Consider the following 14,627-nt stretch of genomic DNA (forward strand, 5'->3'; position numbering starts at 1 on the left):
TTTTGTTATAATGTAATAGCATTTGCATAAATATAAAGTATATTTGTTGTTAGAGTACTGTTTTCATTTGAACAATGAACTTTTTATTGCTATACTTTTTTCTTTTCTTTTTTTTTTAACTTAGTCTTTTTTTTACCAGATTTTTTTTTTCCCAAATACGACTATTTTGTTACGTTCTGTAACACGTTTGTAATGACCTAAGCTAAAAATCATAGACTACCTTCCTAATATGTATTCTTTTGAACAAAATAATCGCAAAATGCTTTTGATTTCCGCATTTTGCCCTCAAAAATAAAAAAAACGAAGATATCGGTCTTTCAACGATAGAGGGAACAGGATTTCCAAAAAAAGACCATTTGAAAAAAAAAGACACTTTTTTAAAACATGAATAACTTTATGAATACTTACGCTACAAAAAAAACAAAAGTATTGTTCAATTTCTTTATTTTTTTCGCACCTGAATCTTTTTTTAAAATTCGAAAATGACCAATACAGCGAAAGTTAATTTTTTTCATTTAATCAAAGACGTCAAAAACGTTGATTATTAGATACAACAACTGATTGTGGATGTTGAAAATCACCAATTATTTGCAGTGGGGACAACATTTATCTGAAGGCTCACTCAATATAATATACCATTTCATAATCAGAGAAGCTCTTATGGCGCAATTGGCTAGCGCGTCTGACTGTTAATCAGGAGGTTGGTGGTTCGAGCCCACCTAGGAGCGTAAGATTTTTATCCGTTACTTCTTTTGTTATGCTGTTAGAATGTGTCGTATGTTTCATTCTCCTTTTGGATTATGTTGTTGAAAGATATACAGTCAAGTTTTTTTTAGTACCACGCCAGTTAGAAAATGAACTTTTGCGTAACAACCTATTTGAAAACGGAGTATCAACTCTTTTGCTTGAAAACCAAAAACAACATAAAATTATAAAAACCAAAAACATATAAATACCCTTATATCTTATCCCTATTTTGACTTCACTTCACTTTACTTTTGAATTTTATATTCTTTTTATATTTTCTTTATTTTATAAAACAATAAATCCATCAAGCGTTCAATTGAAACCCTTTGGTCTGTGTTCTATCTTAAATACTGAAGTCCCTTGAAGTCAATAATCTTCATTGTAAACCTATTCCTAAACCTCAAGAGTTTAACCTATTCTAACAAGTTTGATCTACTATTAACAAGATCTGGTGGTCACTATCGACAAAACTTACATACTTAAAAACCTAAACCCGCAAACAAGCAATATATTAAAGAAAATTACATTGTGACAATAGAAGTGAATAAAGAGGTCACACGAAGCAAAAGTGAAAGAAGTCAAAATATGAAAAAAGTCGAAAATTGAAAAAAGTTGAAAAATGAAAAAAGTCAAAAAAAAATAAGAAAAGCTAAAAAGAAAAAAAGAAAATATTCATATATATATATATCCCATCTTTTTGTAAAGAAAATGTTAGTCAGTTTAAATAAATCATATATTTTTACTCAATAATTAACAAACTTTAACAAGAAAGTCCCTGTTTACCTAAACTTTTTACTCTACTTTAACTTTTATCAAGAAACATCGTATTGATCTTACACATAAGATCTGGTGGTCACTACTTATCAAGCATCTGCTTAAATTCCATACAAAACAACAACCTACAAGGCAATCACAACCTTAAATCAAGCTTTACAAGCAAACTTAACTCAAATTAACTCACTTACAATAAGACAACCTATAAAATAACAGTACTTCTACTTATACAGTCGTTCCACTGCCAAAATGAGGATTTTATAAGAAAAAGTACGGACTTCAAAATAAATATGAGGGGCTTTCTAAAAAAAAAATCATTGGTTGTTTGAAGTTAATTTCGCGGATTGCGAGCAAAAAATATGCATACATTAGATTGGTATGTAATTTAAGCAGTTATCAAATTGGTTCTTTGAGTGCTGGATTATGCTTCGAAGATGCTCAATAGGAACTTCATTTGCAGCATCAACAATTCTATCTTGCAATGTTTCAGTACCTTGGAGCTTTTCACGTCGAACTTTATGCTTAACCAATGCCCAGAACTGTTCAATAGGGTTGAGTTCTGGTGAATATGGGGCTAAATGAAAGATTTACCGTCCATCTTTTTGGAAGCCTGTAGCGGAGCCAAAATTAAGCGTACAGACGTATTCTATACATCATTCGAAAGCCTTGGCTGTCTATTTTTAGATACTGTAACATTCGTATTTAAAAAAGGCAATGTGCTGAAAATAATGAGGAAAGAAAATAGGCGCTATAGGCCGTCCATTGGTATCTTTATGGTTACAATGAAAGGTTTATTTTTTTATTTTAAGTAGTTCGGGGTTTCTTCACTGCTGTACTAGGAGCAGAGGTATGATTTTTGTCAGATTCGATACTGGAATCTTCGTCTGAGATAAAAATAAAGGGTTCCTCATCGCCCTGATCACCAGTAGCATCTTCTAAGACGGTTGTCAACAAAGATACCAATGGACGGCCTATAGCGCCTATTTTCTTTCCTCATTATTTTCAGCACATTGCCTTTTTTAAATACGAATGTTACAGTATCTAAAAATAGACAGCCAAGGCTTTCGAATGATGTATAGAATACGTCTGTACGCTTAATTTTGGCTCCGCTACAGGCTTCCAAAAAGATGGACGGTAAATCTTTCTGTTGTAAACATAGTTATTTTCTATAAGATATCAGTTGTATTAAAATAAATAACGATACACAAAGGTTAAACTATGATTGAACAATTCCACACTTTTCCAAATTTAGAACAATAAGATCAGTATTTGTCATCCTAGCGAGTCTAATCAATTGTCAACCCCAAAAGTAATTAGATCAAAGTTAATTGACTGGTTATTATTTCTATTGTTCAACTTCAGATGCATATATTAGAACATCGACAAGCTTTAGCTTAATCATTGGTTCTTCAGCACGACATCGTTGCCGAGTCTATATCTTTTATATCTACGCTCACAAAGAATATAAATAGATGCCAACTTTTTATCCATTAAACGGGGCTCTTTTGCAATATAAAGAAATCTGCAATAAAGAAGGATTTTAATTTTATATTGCTGCTATTGTTTTTTTGTTTAATTTTTTATTTAATCTTACGATTAAAACACTTTCATTTAGCCATAGAAAAAAAAACACCGCACTGGGACAATTTTTCCGTTTGAACATATATTCTATTTAATAGCGGGTATGTCCCCCTTTAGCTTTAATAACTGCCTTGCAACGGTCAGGCATGCTATCTATATATCGTCTACACTCGTCCACTGTAAAAGTATTCCGTTCTTTTTCAATCTTTTCCCATAACTCATGTACACCTTTAGCCTTAGTGTCATATACACTCAGCTTGAGTTTAAGGTGATGCCATACGTGTTCAATAGGGTTTAAATCGGGACTTTGGGCTGGCCAGCTATAGATATGATCACTGTTGAAGTTATTATCCACAAACCATTGCTTAGCAAGCTTCGAAGTGTGCTTAGGATCTTTATCTTGTTGAAAATAGACATCCTCATGATTGTATCCATAATACTTTAAGCTGTCCATAAGGGTAGTTTCTAAGATATTTACATAATCCACAGCTTTCATAGTTCCATCATGTATCCAACAAGCATACCCAGGTCCATCGTAAGTGATACAACCCCATACCATAACACTTCCTTGGCCACCTTTTACTGTAAGATCTACAGTGACTCCCAAAACTGTCCCAATGTTTTGTAAGTTTGTCTTTTACCGTCAATGGTGCGATTACTGATTGCGTAAAGTATGCCTTGTTGTACCTCATTTGAAAGCTGTGGTGGTGTACATGTACGTGGTACAGACTGCTTCTCAATTTATGTAGCACAGACGGAGATAATGAATGTAAGAAATGACCGGTGCATTGGGACAGTTTTGGGAGCATATTGAAAAAATCAGAATATCTATAAAATATCCATCCACAAATTGCATACAATCACCAAACTGAATATATTAGCGCCACAAACGTATCCGATGTCCTAATTATTATCTGCTGGAATTTTAAACTCCTAATCTGCTATAACTCGCTCATTAAATCTCAATGTGAAACAAGTCCCAGAAGATATGGTATTTGAAGCTATTACTTTCCTTAAACAAGGTAAATCGGTTCGGGAGATGGAAGAATTGACGGGTTTAAGTAAGAGTACGGTTAGAAGACTCCGAAAAACTCATTGCTCTAGTGTTATGAGGCCGAACGGGGGTCGATCCAAGGTATTGTCTGCAGCTGATGAACATTACTATGTACGCCAGCTCACCAAAAATTGCGTTCCGAGTGCTGTGAAGGTTACCAAATGTCTTGAAAACGATATTGGAAAGAACGTAGGTGTTGAAAGAGTTCATAAAGTCCTTCGAAAGATAGTCTTAGGCGCGACTGAGAAGCCAAAGAAGCCATTACTCAGTGCAAAGGATATCCGCAACAAACTTTCTTGGTGTATTGCTCACAGTAACTCGACAGTAGATGACTAGGAACGCGTTATTTGGCCAGACGAGACAAAAATAAATAGATTTAATTTGGATGGACACACCTAGGCTTGGATTCGATCAGGGGAAAGCCTCAAACGCCATCACGTGAAGATTGCTATTAAACACGATGGATGCAATATCATGCTGTGGAATGCCATTACCTATGCTGGAGTCGGTTGGATGTGCAAAACCAATGGTAATATGGACAAAGCAATGCACAAAGAGACCTTGGAAGGTAAGGTGGAGCGTACGATAGAATATGGTGTCGATAAAGTAGGCTTCGAACGTCATCAGGTGATTTGCCAGCATGACAACGACCCTAATCATACTCCAAAAGTAGTAAAGTAGTACCCTCAAAAACGACTTTATAATGCTTTACAATGGCCTGAACAATCTTCTGGCTTAAAGACTACGGAAAACATGTCATCATTGGTGAAAAGGAGGCTTAATGACTATGAAACTGTACTAAAATGCATGAATGAGCTTTATGAACGTCTAATCAAGTTTGATACGAGCTTATAATACCGGAAGAGTGATAAAAAGCTACAGAAAGTATGCCACAACGTATACGTAGATATATTTAGAACAAAGAACATTTGTCAAACTATTAATAATAAATAAATAAAGAAATTGTGATTTTTTCAATATGCTCCCAAAACTGTCCCAATGCACCGGTCATTTCTTACATTCATTATCTCCGTCTGTGCTACATCAATTGAGAAGCAGTCTGTACCACGTACATGTACACCACCACAGCTTTCAAATGAGGTACAACAAGGCATACTTTACGCAATCAGTAATCGCACTATTGACGGTAAAAGACAAACTTACAAAACATTGGGACAGTTTTGGGAGTCACTGTAAGTGATGAGGCTGCAATGCATCGTCTGGTCGACTCCAGTAATAATTGCAACCGTCTGATCCAAAAACATTGACTTTAGTCTCATCACTAAGCACCATACGCCTCCAATCATCGGTTGTTCAGACTTTGTGAGCCATAGCCCATGCTAAACGTCGTTCCTTGTGCTGTTTACTAAGCAGAGGCTTCTTGGCTTTAATTTTAGCTCTGAAGTTCATACTTTTAAGAAGTTTTAAGACCCCAGAATAACCAATAGTATACCCCAAACCATTCAGATATTGATGTACTGCTTTCGCTGTCTTGAATTCACCTTTTATTACTTGTCTACGGATGTATGACTTGGTAGTTTCACCAATGGTTGCTCTTCGACCAGGGGCTGCCTTCATTCGGTTTGGAAAGAACTTATTAGCATACCTACCTAAAGTGGATTTTTTCAATCCGGGAATGCGTTTCATAACTTGTTTATACAGTAGCTTACAAAATTGTACAAGTGTTTTGCATTTTTTGCTTCCGTAGGATTTATCGATACCAAAACGATAAATAAACAGCAGCATGTTGTACATCATTCGAAAGTATAGCTTCTTGTCTTTCTTTGAGTACTATTCAATCGGCGATAAAGTCATTGTGGATGGAGTTATGGCCGCTTACAAATGCCGACTACACTTGTACAATTTTGGAACCGCTTCAAATATTTCAATATCAGCTTATAATCTTGCTCGCCACAGAGTGTAAGTCACCAAAAAAGATTTTTTTTTATTCTTCAATGCTCAAAGTATCTTTTTCTTTCTTTTTCTGCCATTTTTCTTACACCTACAGGAACTAACTGCTATATAAAAGTGTACCAACGTCCAATATGCAACCTATCAGTGAAGATCTCCGTAATCGTATCATCAGCTGCTTAAAAAACGGATACTCTATATCAAAAACAGTGAAAACAACTGGAGCAAGCCGTGGAACTGTTCAGAACGTTCGAAAAACAATAAAAAACGAAGTAAACAGCATTAAAGCAGGTCGCCCCAAGTTACTCAGCAGCAAGGATGATCAGTATTTAGTCCGATTAGTAACTGTTAAAGGTCAAGAGAATGCAGTAGAAGCTAGAAACACACTCGAAAATGACTTGCAAAAGGTTGTATCAGCCCAAACAGTGCGAAGATCGTTGCGTAGGTCTGGTTTAACCTCTTTTGTTAAGCCTCAAAAACCATTGCTCAGTGAAGTAAACAGACGAAAGCGATTGGACTGGGCTCTTAATCACGTTGACTGGACCATAGAAGACTGGAAACGCGTGATTTGGTCTGATGAGACTAAAGTAAATCGTTTTGGATCGGATGGTAAGGTTTATGCATCGAAGCAACCAAATGAGAAGCTTAAAAGAAGGCACGTAAAGCAAACCGTAAAACATGGTGGAGGATCACTTATGGTTTGGAGCTGTATTAGCTGGTACGGGGTTGGGTATATTGTCGACGTAGGCAAGAATATGGACAAGAGCGTCTATTTATCTGTATTGCAAGATGATTTGGTGAAGTCTATGACTGGCTATTGTGAAGAAAACGACCTTATAATGGCTGATTTTGAATTTATGCAAGATAACGATCCCAAACATAAGTCCAAAATCGTATCTGAATGGTTGTCTAAACAGGATTTTACAACAATGGAGTGGCCTCCACAGCCTCCAGACTTAAATCCAATTGAAAACATGTGGAATACCTTAAAAAACGCTTGTTTAAACAGTATGATTGTCCTCCTGCCTCTATGGATGAACTATGGACTCGTACGTTCGAGACTTGGTACGAAATTACCGAAAAAGAATGTCAAAATTATATTGAAACTATGCCTCAGCGATGTGTTGACATTATAGAGAACAAGGGTCTTTGGATCAACTTTTAATGCACACATTTAAATAAAAACTTTATTCTAAAAACATCGGTTCCAAAATTGTACAAGTGTAGTCGGCATTTGTAAGCGGCCATAACTCCATCCACAATGACTTTATCGCCGACTGAATAGTACTCAAAGAAAGACAAGAAGCTATACTTTCGAATGATATACAACATGCTGCTGTTTATTTATCGTTTTGGTATCGATAAATCCTACGGAAGCAAAAAATGCAAAACACTTGTACAATTTTGTAAGCTACTGTATGTCATGTTACTAGTCAAGAGCAATTGGATTTGATTTTGAACAAATTTGCTGATAGTACGAGTCATTTGAGGCAAGATAAAGCTGAGAAAGTACAGGATAGAAAAAGACTAAGAATATTGTAAAAAAAAACCCGATAACGTAAGGTTATTTATACTTTACATTAAAGGTATGAGTCATAGATTGTCATAGATAAGATTGGTATGTAAATTCCGGTGATTTCTTATTGATAAGAAAGCGATGTTTAGAATGCATTGCAAAATAAGCGGGTAGCGGAAAAATTGTCCCAGTGCGGTGTTTTTTTTCTATTGTTGATTAACTCAGACTGTGTGATCTCCGAGCGCTGAGTTTTTGATATTATATAGTACGGACTGCGACCTTTCTGATGAGCATAGAATTAGCCGCATAGCCTAAGAATTGTTTGAGTTATGGAGTCTAAAGTAAAAAAAGCTGAAACACTGGGACAATTAGTCCACCCACTGTAGTTTGTTCAACTAGACAAGTGGTGTCCACTAGCACATTTTCATTTCTACTGATAACATTGTTTAATGTAAACAATGCGTTTAGTTACTCTTTGATTATCTTTGCAGGAAGGCGCATAGTAAAAAGGGGAAAGATGCTACGACTATATTCAAAAATGAAAGATGTAGACTGATATTAACAAAACTAATAAAAATATGCTTTTAGTAATTTGCGAGATTGCTGTTGTCTATATCACTTATATAAGCTCGATTATTAATTGAAGAAAAGTATTCATTGTAGCGATGATCAATTCAGGAGTATTATATATGATATCTTTAATTAATTTTTGCACTAAGGAGAGGTTACCTTTTTAGTTTGTAGTATACTTGATAAAAAAGATCACCATTCCGTGTAAAATACTCATAAGAAGCATCATTTGCAGATATTTTATGCTACAATAAAATATGGAAGAAAAAAACATTTACATAATACTTTTAAAAGAAGTAAAACACTATGACATGTTCTTTTTAAAGTTGTAATCATTACATAGTAGATGAGCGAGACTACAGAATGTAATTTTTTCAAGAGATAAGTTTATATGTTCTAATACCATTTCTTTTATTGTTTTTATACTGACTTTAAACGACTTATTATGAATAATTTTAATTTATTTCTATGTTATATTATGTTCAGGTTACCTTTGTTATTGATCTACATTGTATTGTTTATTACCTGTATTTACGTTAAGAATTTAAGGAACTGGCATTTGTATATATTACTATATCAGATTATACATACTAGTTTTAAGTGACAAACATCAACAGATTTATTAGTGATTTTTATTAAAAAAACATAACAAAATAAAAGAAAAATGAGCTTTATACTAAACTTTAGCCTAGATAACAATTGTCTCTGATACCAGCAATTTTATATTAACCTCTGATTTTTCTATAAGTACCTGCGTTTTAGTATTATATTTTCTATACTAAAGGCTATCTTCTACTTACATATGTACATTGTAAGGTATGAGCCAATGTTTGTTTACGCCCTATATTAATTTCCACATTTTGTTTTTATTGTTATTTTTCTTTGCTTTTACCTATTACATTGCAAAAATGGCAATGGATATGTATTAGATGTACGGATCATCTCTAATAATCAACATTACCCCATACAGAACCATTGACTAATTAGGTAGATTTAGCCACCTATAGCCAAGTAGACATTCTCAAGTATTATGTTCTTCATCTGATTTCTACAATAAACACTTTATATTCTCATTGATTTTAATTTAAATAATAGTACACTAAGAAGTATAAATACCAATAAATTATTATTATCTATTCTTCATCTCTCTATCTCTTTTTTTTACCTTTGTTAAAAAATTAACTTTCCAATGTCTCATGTTGTAGAACAGTAACTGATTGTAGTTGACATTAATAAATATAAGTCTTAATACAAGATCATAATTAAAATAAAATAAAATATAAGTTTATTTAAATAAGATCATACAATCAATTCCAATTAAACATGTTCTTTTAGAATATGTATTGTATTCATGAGAGTTCTTTGATAAGAAGACGTATCAACTAAAATAACCAAATCCAATCCAATGTCAGGAATATTGCTAATCTTTCACATAATTGAAATAACGCGTAAAATAACGTTATTCAATTCAGTGAGGAATTCCCAGAATAAAAGATAATCTATGACAGACATACAAAAGAACAAATGAAAAGTTTTCATAATCATAATTATAGATAACACTTGCTAAAGTACCTGAATATTAGAAGAACGGTAACAATAGAAGATATCAAGCCACTCACTCAATAAGATATAAATACCTGCCTTCAATTAGAATAATTTTTACTTTAACTTAAAACTGAAATAAAGATCAGTCTCAAAAAGTACCCAAACTGTTTCTTGATCTTTGTTTTTACCTTTTCCTTTATTATTTAAACCATTATACAACATCTCAAACTACTTTTTATCCTTGTAACCTTTGCAAACGCTTTATTGGTATTACCTTTGCTAAGTTGCAGTTACATCAGATACGTGGTGGATGTATGTCGCATTTTATTCAAGAACATGGAGCTGGTGAACTGTCACTGCAAAATTCTACTTTAGAAACTACTTCAAATGATGATTATGAAAACGATGCTGATATAAACGTTGATATAAATGTTGATGTAGACATTGATGTAGACGTTGGCATGGAAAGCATGTCTAATGTTAGCGTTGAATCTGTTGCTTCATCACTTGATGGTAATGAAAAATTTAGGAAATAGTGATTATTTATCATTATTGCGCTTTGCTAATATATCACACTTTCATCGCTCTAAATAATGCAGTAGTCTATGAGTATATACTTACTATGCAGATAGCGAAATGCCCATAAAGTTATGCCGTTAGCCATATGCTATATCCTATTGTGCAGATCTTTACATTATTTCATATAGGCACTTGCTCCTCACTCACCAGTCTATTTTGGTAGATATACGTACATGTTACTAAGTCTAAATTTCCATATACTCACATTATTCATCTTTAATAATGCTTGATTGCTATACTGATTTATCCAAGAAAATAAAAGGAACAAGCGGGGACGAGACTCGATAAAGAGATGTTTTATTTAATAAGAAAATTGTACTCTATTTATACTTTTCATACATGGATAATATTTCATGTTATGGAGCAATAATTAATGAATATGATATAGCTGTTGACAAATAGATAAGGGTTATATGTTCTTCCATTGTTATATTTGTCATCATAAACATTTTTCCATAGAATACTCGTATATGATTGACTGCGGCTGACTGTGGTTTAGTTCCTGGATTTACTATATTTTAACAGTGCAATTACGCAACATCTTATCCGTAATGAAGATTATCCGAATTAACCTGTAGCTTATCTATTGGATATATTTTACATGTAGCTTATTAATACTGTTTTCATATCGAGTTATGAATGATGGATATATCATATACAATGACCATTTTTGGAGCGAAGCTCCATTCACCAAGTTTACGCAGTTCGTGTATACAGTAATGTGTGGTTTTTATTTGAAAAAATGGGTGGAGTTATTTTACAAAGCGTGCGAAAAATTTTCCACATACAACGTGTCCAACTGTCTTTCCTTGCTAAGATCATATAAAAACTTCAAATACAGAATAGACATGCGCCCTCAAGTGAAGCGCCCATATTAAAACTTGTATGCAACTATATGTAGATGTTTTGAAAATCTACTATGCGTGCATTTTTGCAAACGTTTCAATTTAAAATATATGTGGTTATAATTAAATCTTTACCTTTTTAAATAAACTGTACAAAGACGTTTGCAAAGCGCTTAAAAGAGACAAAATATTTTTTATGCTCACCGCAAAAATCTACTGTTTTTTAATTTTGATAAGAACATCGCCGTCATTACGTATATATAAGGGCCGACTACTGCCAATTTTTGAACTGTGCTTTGGCTTTGCACTATTTAGGAATTTCAATGAATGTAATATCAGTTACGGACATTAGTTTGCTGTTGGTTGGATAGTTAGGCAAAGTCAAACCTTTCTACGAAAATAAAATGGTTTATTTGGAAAAAAATAGGGACGATTGTATGCTGAGAATAGGATATTATGCGCGGCGTCCTTGTAAATCGCGAAAATAGATTATAGTAATGAAGATTTTATGCTGTTCATTTTCATCACATCGTATGTAAGGTGTGACTGACATTACCATTTTAACGAATACACATTAGCATGAGAGATTATATTGAACTGGTGCACTATAAATACCAACACGAATCCTACGATCGGTTCATACAGTGCCTCACAAAACCCTTCAAGTGTTTTGGTTTTTTTCGTCTTTTGCTTGTCATCGAGTATTAAGTACAACAATTGGTAGCATGCCATACTTCATCTGAAAGCCACGGTGATAGGGTACGTGGATAATGTTTAAACGCCGAATTTCATGTAATGACCGGGGAGTAATAGCATTTTAAAAACAGACACACACTTGAAGGGTTTTGTGGAATTTTTATTTTACAACAATTAATATTTAGTATGTCCCCCTTTTGCATTGTAAACTGCTTTAATGCGTTTAGGCATGCTTTCTATGAGTTTTTGGCACTCATTCTGAGTAATTGACTCCCAAACGTTCTCTACTCTTGACCATAACTCAAGCATTCCGTCAGGCTGCTTTTCATACTGCAATAAGCGTCTTTTCAGAATTGACCAAAGATTCTCAATAGGATTTAAGTCTGGAGAGTGAGAAGGCCATCTTAATACAGTAATATTGTTGTTGTCCAGCCACTCAGAGACTTTTTTAGCAGTATGGATACTAGCCTTGTCTTTCTAGAATATAATATCTTCTTTTTGAAGCTCATACCAATCAATCGTTTTCATTAACTTATCGTCCAAAATACCAATGTAAAAGTCAGAATTAATGCTTCCCTTGATATTGGGTAGGTATCCAACACCATGCCATGTTAAACAGCCCCACAGCATCAATGAGCCTCCTCCATGCTTGATCATATGCTGAACCTGAAAGTCTTTTAACTTATCGCCATTGGTCCAAGTCCATTGTAAACCATCTGAACCAATTCTATTCACTTTAGTTTCGTCGCTGAAAATTACTTTTTTCCAATCGTCGATGGTCCATGGTAGATGTGCACGGGCAAATTCATATCTTTCCTTCATACGGTGCTTCGTCAAAGGTAGGACTTTAGGCTTATGAATTGTCGCATAACCTGAATCTTTTAAAAAAACGTCGTATAGTCTGTGCACTGATATTTTCACCATCTTCTAACAGTTTTCTAGCAGCATCTGAAGCATTTTTGTAATTGCCAGAGTTGAAATTTCGCAAGATTCGACGGTCCAGTAATGTCAAGATTAGGAATGGTCTGCCTCCATTAGTTTTTAAATATCCCAAATCGTGGTTTTTTCGAATTTTTGAAACATTTCCAGTACTAACACCAGACTTTTTTGATATTTCTTCACCAGAAACTCCTTCCTTAAGAAGTTGAACAATTCTGCTCTGAATGTCATTGCTAATTGGTTGCATGTCACTTAATTGGGTAATGTTAAAAAAAAAGGGCAAAAAAAAATAAAAAAATGTAAAAAGCAAAAAAAAAAAATTTATACAAAACATAAATAAGTCACCTTTTGTGGTGTTTATGATGATTTTTTCGACATCAGCTTGAAATTTTTTAAATTCCACAAAACCCTTCAAGTGTGTGTCTGTTTTTAAAATGCTATTACTCCCCGGTCATTACATGAAATTCGGCGTTTAAACATTATCCACGTACCCTATCACCGTGGCTTTCAGATGAAGTATGGCATGCTACCAATTGTTGTACTTAATACTCGATGACAAGCAAAAGACGAAAAAAACCAAAACACTTGAAGGGTTTTGTGAGGCACTGTATTAAGTATGTTTAAGTACTGGATGGAATAGTTACTGTGACGTACGTCAAAGTCTGCTGAGCAGTTAGATGCAGGGATCTTTTAATTATGCTCTACGTTCAAATAGTGTGTGGACTATGTTGTAAAAAACAATCATTGGCTAAAGGCTGAAGTCTGTTAAGGATACGTAAGATTATAGTCACTTTATTTCAGTAAAAGGAATCAGATATGATCCTGAATAGTATGTTGACATAACTTGGAATCATTTATAGCATTATTCCCAGCACAGATCAATAAAAGACTTTGATTAGATTTTTATATTAAGCTTTATTCATATTAACTTCACACAGTCAAATGTATGGCATGGTTGTAATATAGTTTATTGATGATATGAGCATGTTGAATAAGGAATGGCAATTACTTACCGGATCATCATTAAGTCATGTAAACCTTTATCCTAACTGAGATATTATTGTTAGCCGTAATATCCAATCACGGAACTAGAGGATTTTATATTCATCTGTACCGTCTCCTAAATAGTCCTACATCCAGAGTCATCTGAAATCACCCCAATAGCATAATTGACAATACAAGCTAGGAACAGGTTAAACTAATAATTAGAAATAGTAATCATCTATTCTGTCAAATTGATCATAAATCTGTCCTAATTCTTTATCCGTATCATGTCTATAAATACTCTCACTTTTTACATGTAGAATTAATGAGATTCAATCTTAGTTATCTAAACTTAATAAAGAGATACCAAGTTCTAACAGTATTTCTTTATTTTTGTTGTTATACTATTTTTACCTAAAACTCCCCCTTTCCTAAACAAAGTCGTTCTTATTCAGCATTTCATATTCTATTATGCGCTAAAACTGTTCGGCAATCAAGTGAGCTTTTCAAACTTGACTTCGCTAGTCTTTTTCTTCTCTCATAAACTACTTATATTCTTTATCGAATTTTTATATTGTAATAGATATTGTTTTATACGTGTAAAAAGATAGAGTTCTTTATGTGAAGTTAAATAATAATAATCGATATAATATATTTTTTCTTGTAGAGTTTTAAAAGTGAATTTGGCTTGCTTGATTTCACTAAAGAAGCAGTATCTAATTTAAAAATACATTTATTAATATTGTTAAACCCGATGAATTTTCTAAAGAAAAACTAATCCCTAAGACTCAAAAAAAAAAAGGTTTAAGAACATAGGCATTTAAAGGAAAAGAAGAAAGTCATAAATACTCAAAAACCGAAGAAAAGACAGAAAAGAGATACTGTG

General features: G+C 33.6%; 9 protein-coding genes and 1 non-coding gene across 10 annotated transcripts; 5 read left to right on the forward strand and 5 right to left on the reverse strand.

The window, feature by feature from the left end:
* Positions 1–654: 654 nt before the first annotated feature.
* Positions 655–728, forward strand: RO3G_19217. Its single transcript has one exon. It is a non-coding gene; the product is annotated as a tRNA-Asn (tRNA).
* Positions 729–1,889: 1,161 nt separating this feature from the next.
* RO3G_16713 (uncharacterized protein) lies at positions 1,890–2,119 on the reverse strand (the record flags this gene model as incomplete). The annotated part of the gene is made up of 2 exons (XM_067671297.1): positions 1,890–2,080; positions 2,113–2,119. The coding sequence occupies 2 exons, from the start codon at positions 2,117–2,119 to the stop codon at positions 1,890–1,892; spliced, it is 198 nt and encodes a 65-aa protein (XP_067527398.1).
* Positions 2,120–2,325: 206 nt separating this feature from the next.
* Positions 2,326–2,923, reverse strand: RO3G_16714 (uncharacterized protein; the record flags this gene model as incomplete). Its single annotated transcript, XM_067671298.1, has 3 exons — positions 2,326–2,508; positions 2,558–2,665; positions 2,879–2,923. 3 exons carry the CDS (start codon positions 2,921–2,923, stop codon positions 2,326–2,328), a joined length of 336 nt encoding a protein of 111 aa, XP_067527399.1.
* Positions 2,924–3,193: 270 nt separating this feature from the next.
* RO3G_16715 (uncharacterized protein) lies at positions 3,194–3,794 on the reverse strand (the record flags this gene model as incomplete). Its single annotated transcript, XM_067671299.1, has 2 exons — positions 3,194–3,567; positions 3,686–3,794. 2 exons carry the CDS (start codon positions 3,792–3,794, stop codon positions 3,194–3,196), a joined length of 483 nt encoding a protein of 160 aa, XP_067527400.1.
* A 296-nt stretch (positions 3,795–4,090) lies between these two features.
* On the forward strand, positions 4,091–4,492 carry RO3G_16716 (uncharacterized protein; the record flags this gene model as incomplete). Its single annotated transcript, XM_067671300.1, has 1 exon — positions 4,091–4,492. One exon carries the CDS (start codon positions 4,091–4,093, stop codon positions 4,490–4,492), a length of 402 nt encoding a protein of 133 aa, XP_067527401.1.
* A 198-nt stretch (positions 4,493–4,690) lies between these two features.
* On the forward strand, positions 4,691–4,837 carry RO3G_16717 (uncharacterized protein; the record flags this gene model as incomplete). The annotated part of the gene is made up of 1 exon (XM_067671301.1): positions 4,691–4,837. One exon carries the CDS (start codon positions 4,691–4,693, stop codon positions 4,835–4,837), a length of 147 nt encoding a protein of 48 aa, XP_067527402.1.
* A 633-nt stretch (positions 4,838–5,470) lies between these two features.
* RO3G_16718 (transposase) lies at positions 5,471–5,734 on the reverse strand (the record flags this gene model as incomplete). Its single annotated transcript, XM_067671302.1, has 1 exon — positions 5,471–5,734. The coding sequence occupies one exon, from the start codon at positions 5,732–5,734 to the stop codon at positions 5,471–5,473; it is 264 nt and encodes an 87-aa protein (XP_067527403.1).
* A 467-nt stretch (positions 5,735–6,201) lies between these two features.
* Positions 6,202–7,203, forward strand: RO3G_16719 (uncharacterized protein; the record flags this gene model as incomplete). Its single annotated transcript, XM_067671303.1, has 1 exon — positions 6,202–7,203. One exon carries the CDS (start codon positions 6,202–6,204, stop codon positions 7,201–7,203), a length of 1,002 nt encoding a protein of 333 aa, XP_067527404.1.
* A 2,809-nt stretch (positions 7,204–10,012) lies between these two features.
* Positions 10,013–10,440, forward strand: RO3G_16720 (uncharacterized protein; the record flags this gene model as incomplete). The annotated part of the gene is made up of 2 exons (XM_067671304.1): positions 10,013–10,211; positions 10,406–10,440. The coding sequence occupies 2 exons, from the start codon at positions 10,013–10,015 to the stop codon at positions 10,438–10,440; spliced, it is 234 nt and encodes a 77-aa protein (XP_067527405.1).
* A 1,855-nt stretch (positions 10,441–12,295) lies between these two features.
* RO3G_16721 (uncharacterized protein) lies at positions 12,296–13,004 on the reverse strand (the record flags this gene model as incomplete). Its single annotated transcript, XM_067671305.1, has 2 exons — positions 12,296–12,696; positions 12,740–13,004. The coding sequence occupies 2 exons, from the start codon at positions 13,002–13,004 to the stop codon at positions 12,296–12,298; spliced, it is 666 nt and encodes a 221-aa protein (XP_067527406.1).
* Positions 13,005–14,627: the final 1,623 nt, after the last annotated feature.

Source organism: Rhizopus delemar, genomic scaffold, assembly GCF_000149305.1.
Source record: "Rhizopus delemar RA 99-880 supercont3.22 genomic scaffold, whole genome shotgun sequence".
NCBI lineage: Eukaryota > Fungi > Mucoromycota > Mucoromycetes > Mucorales > Rhizopodaceae > Rhizopus > Rhizopus delemar.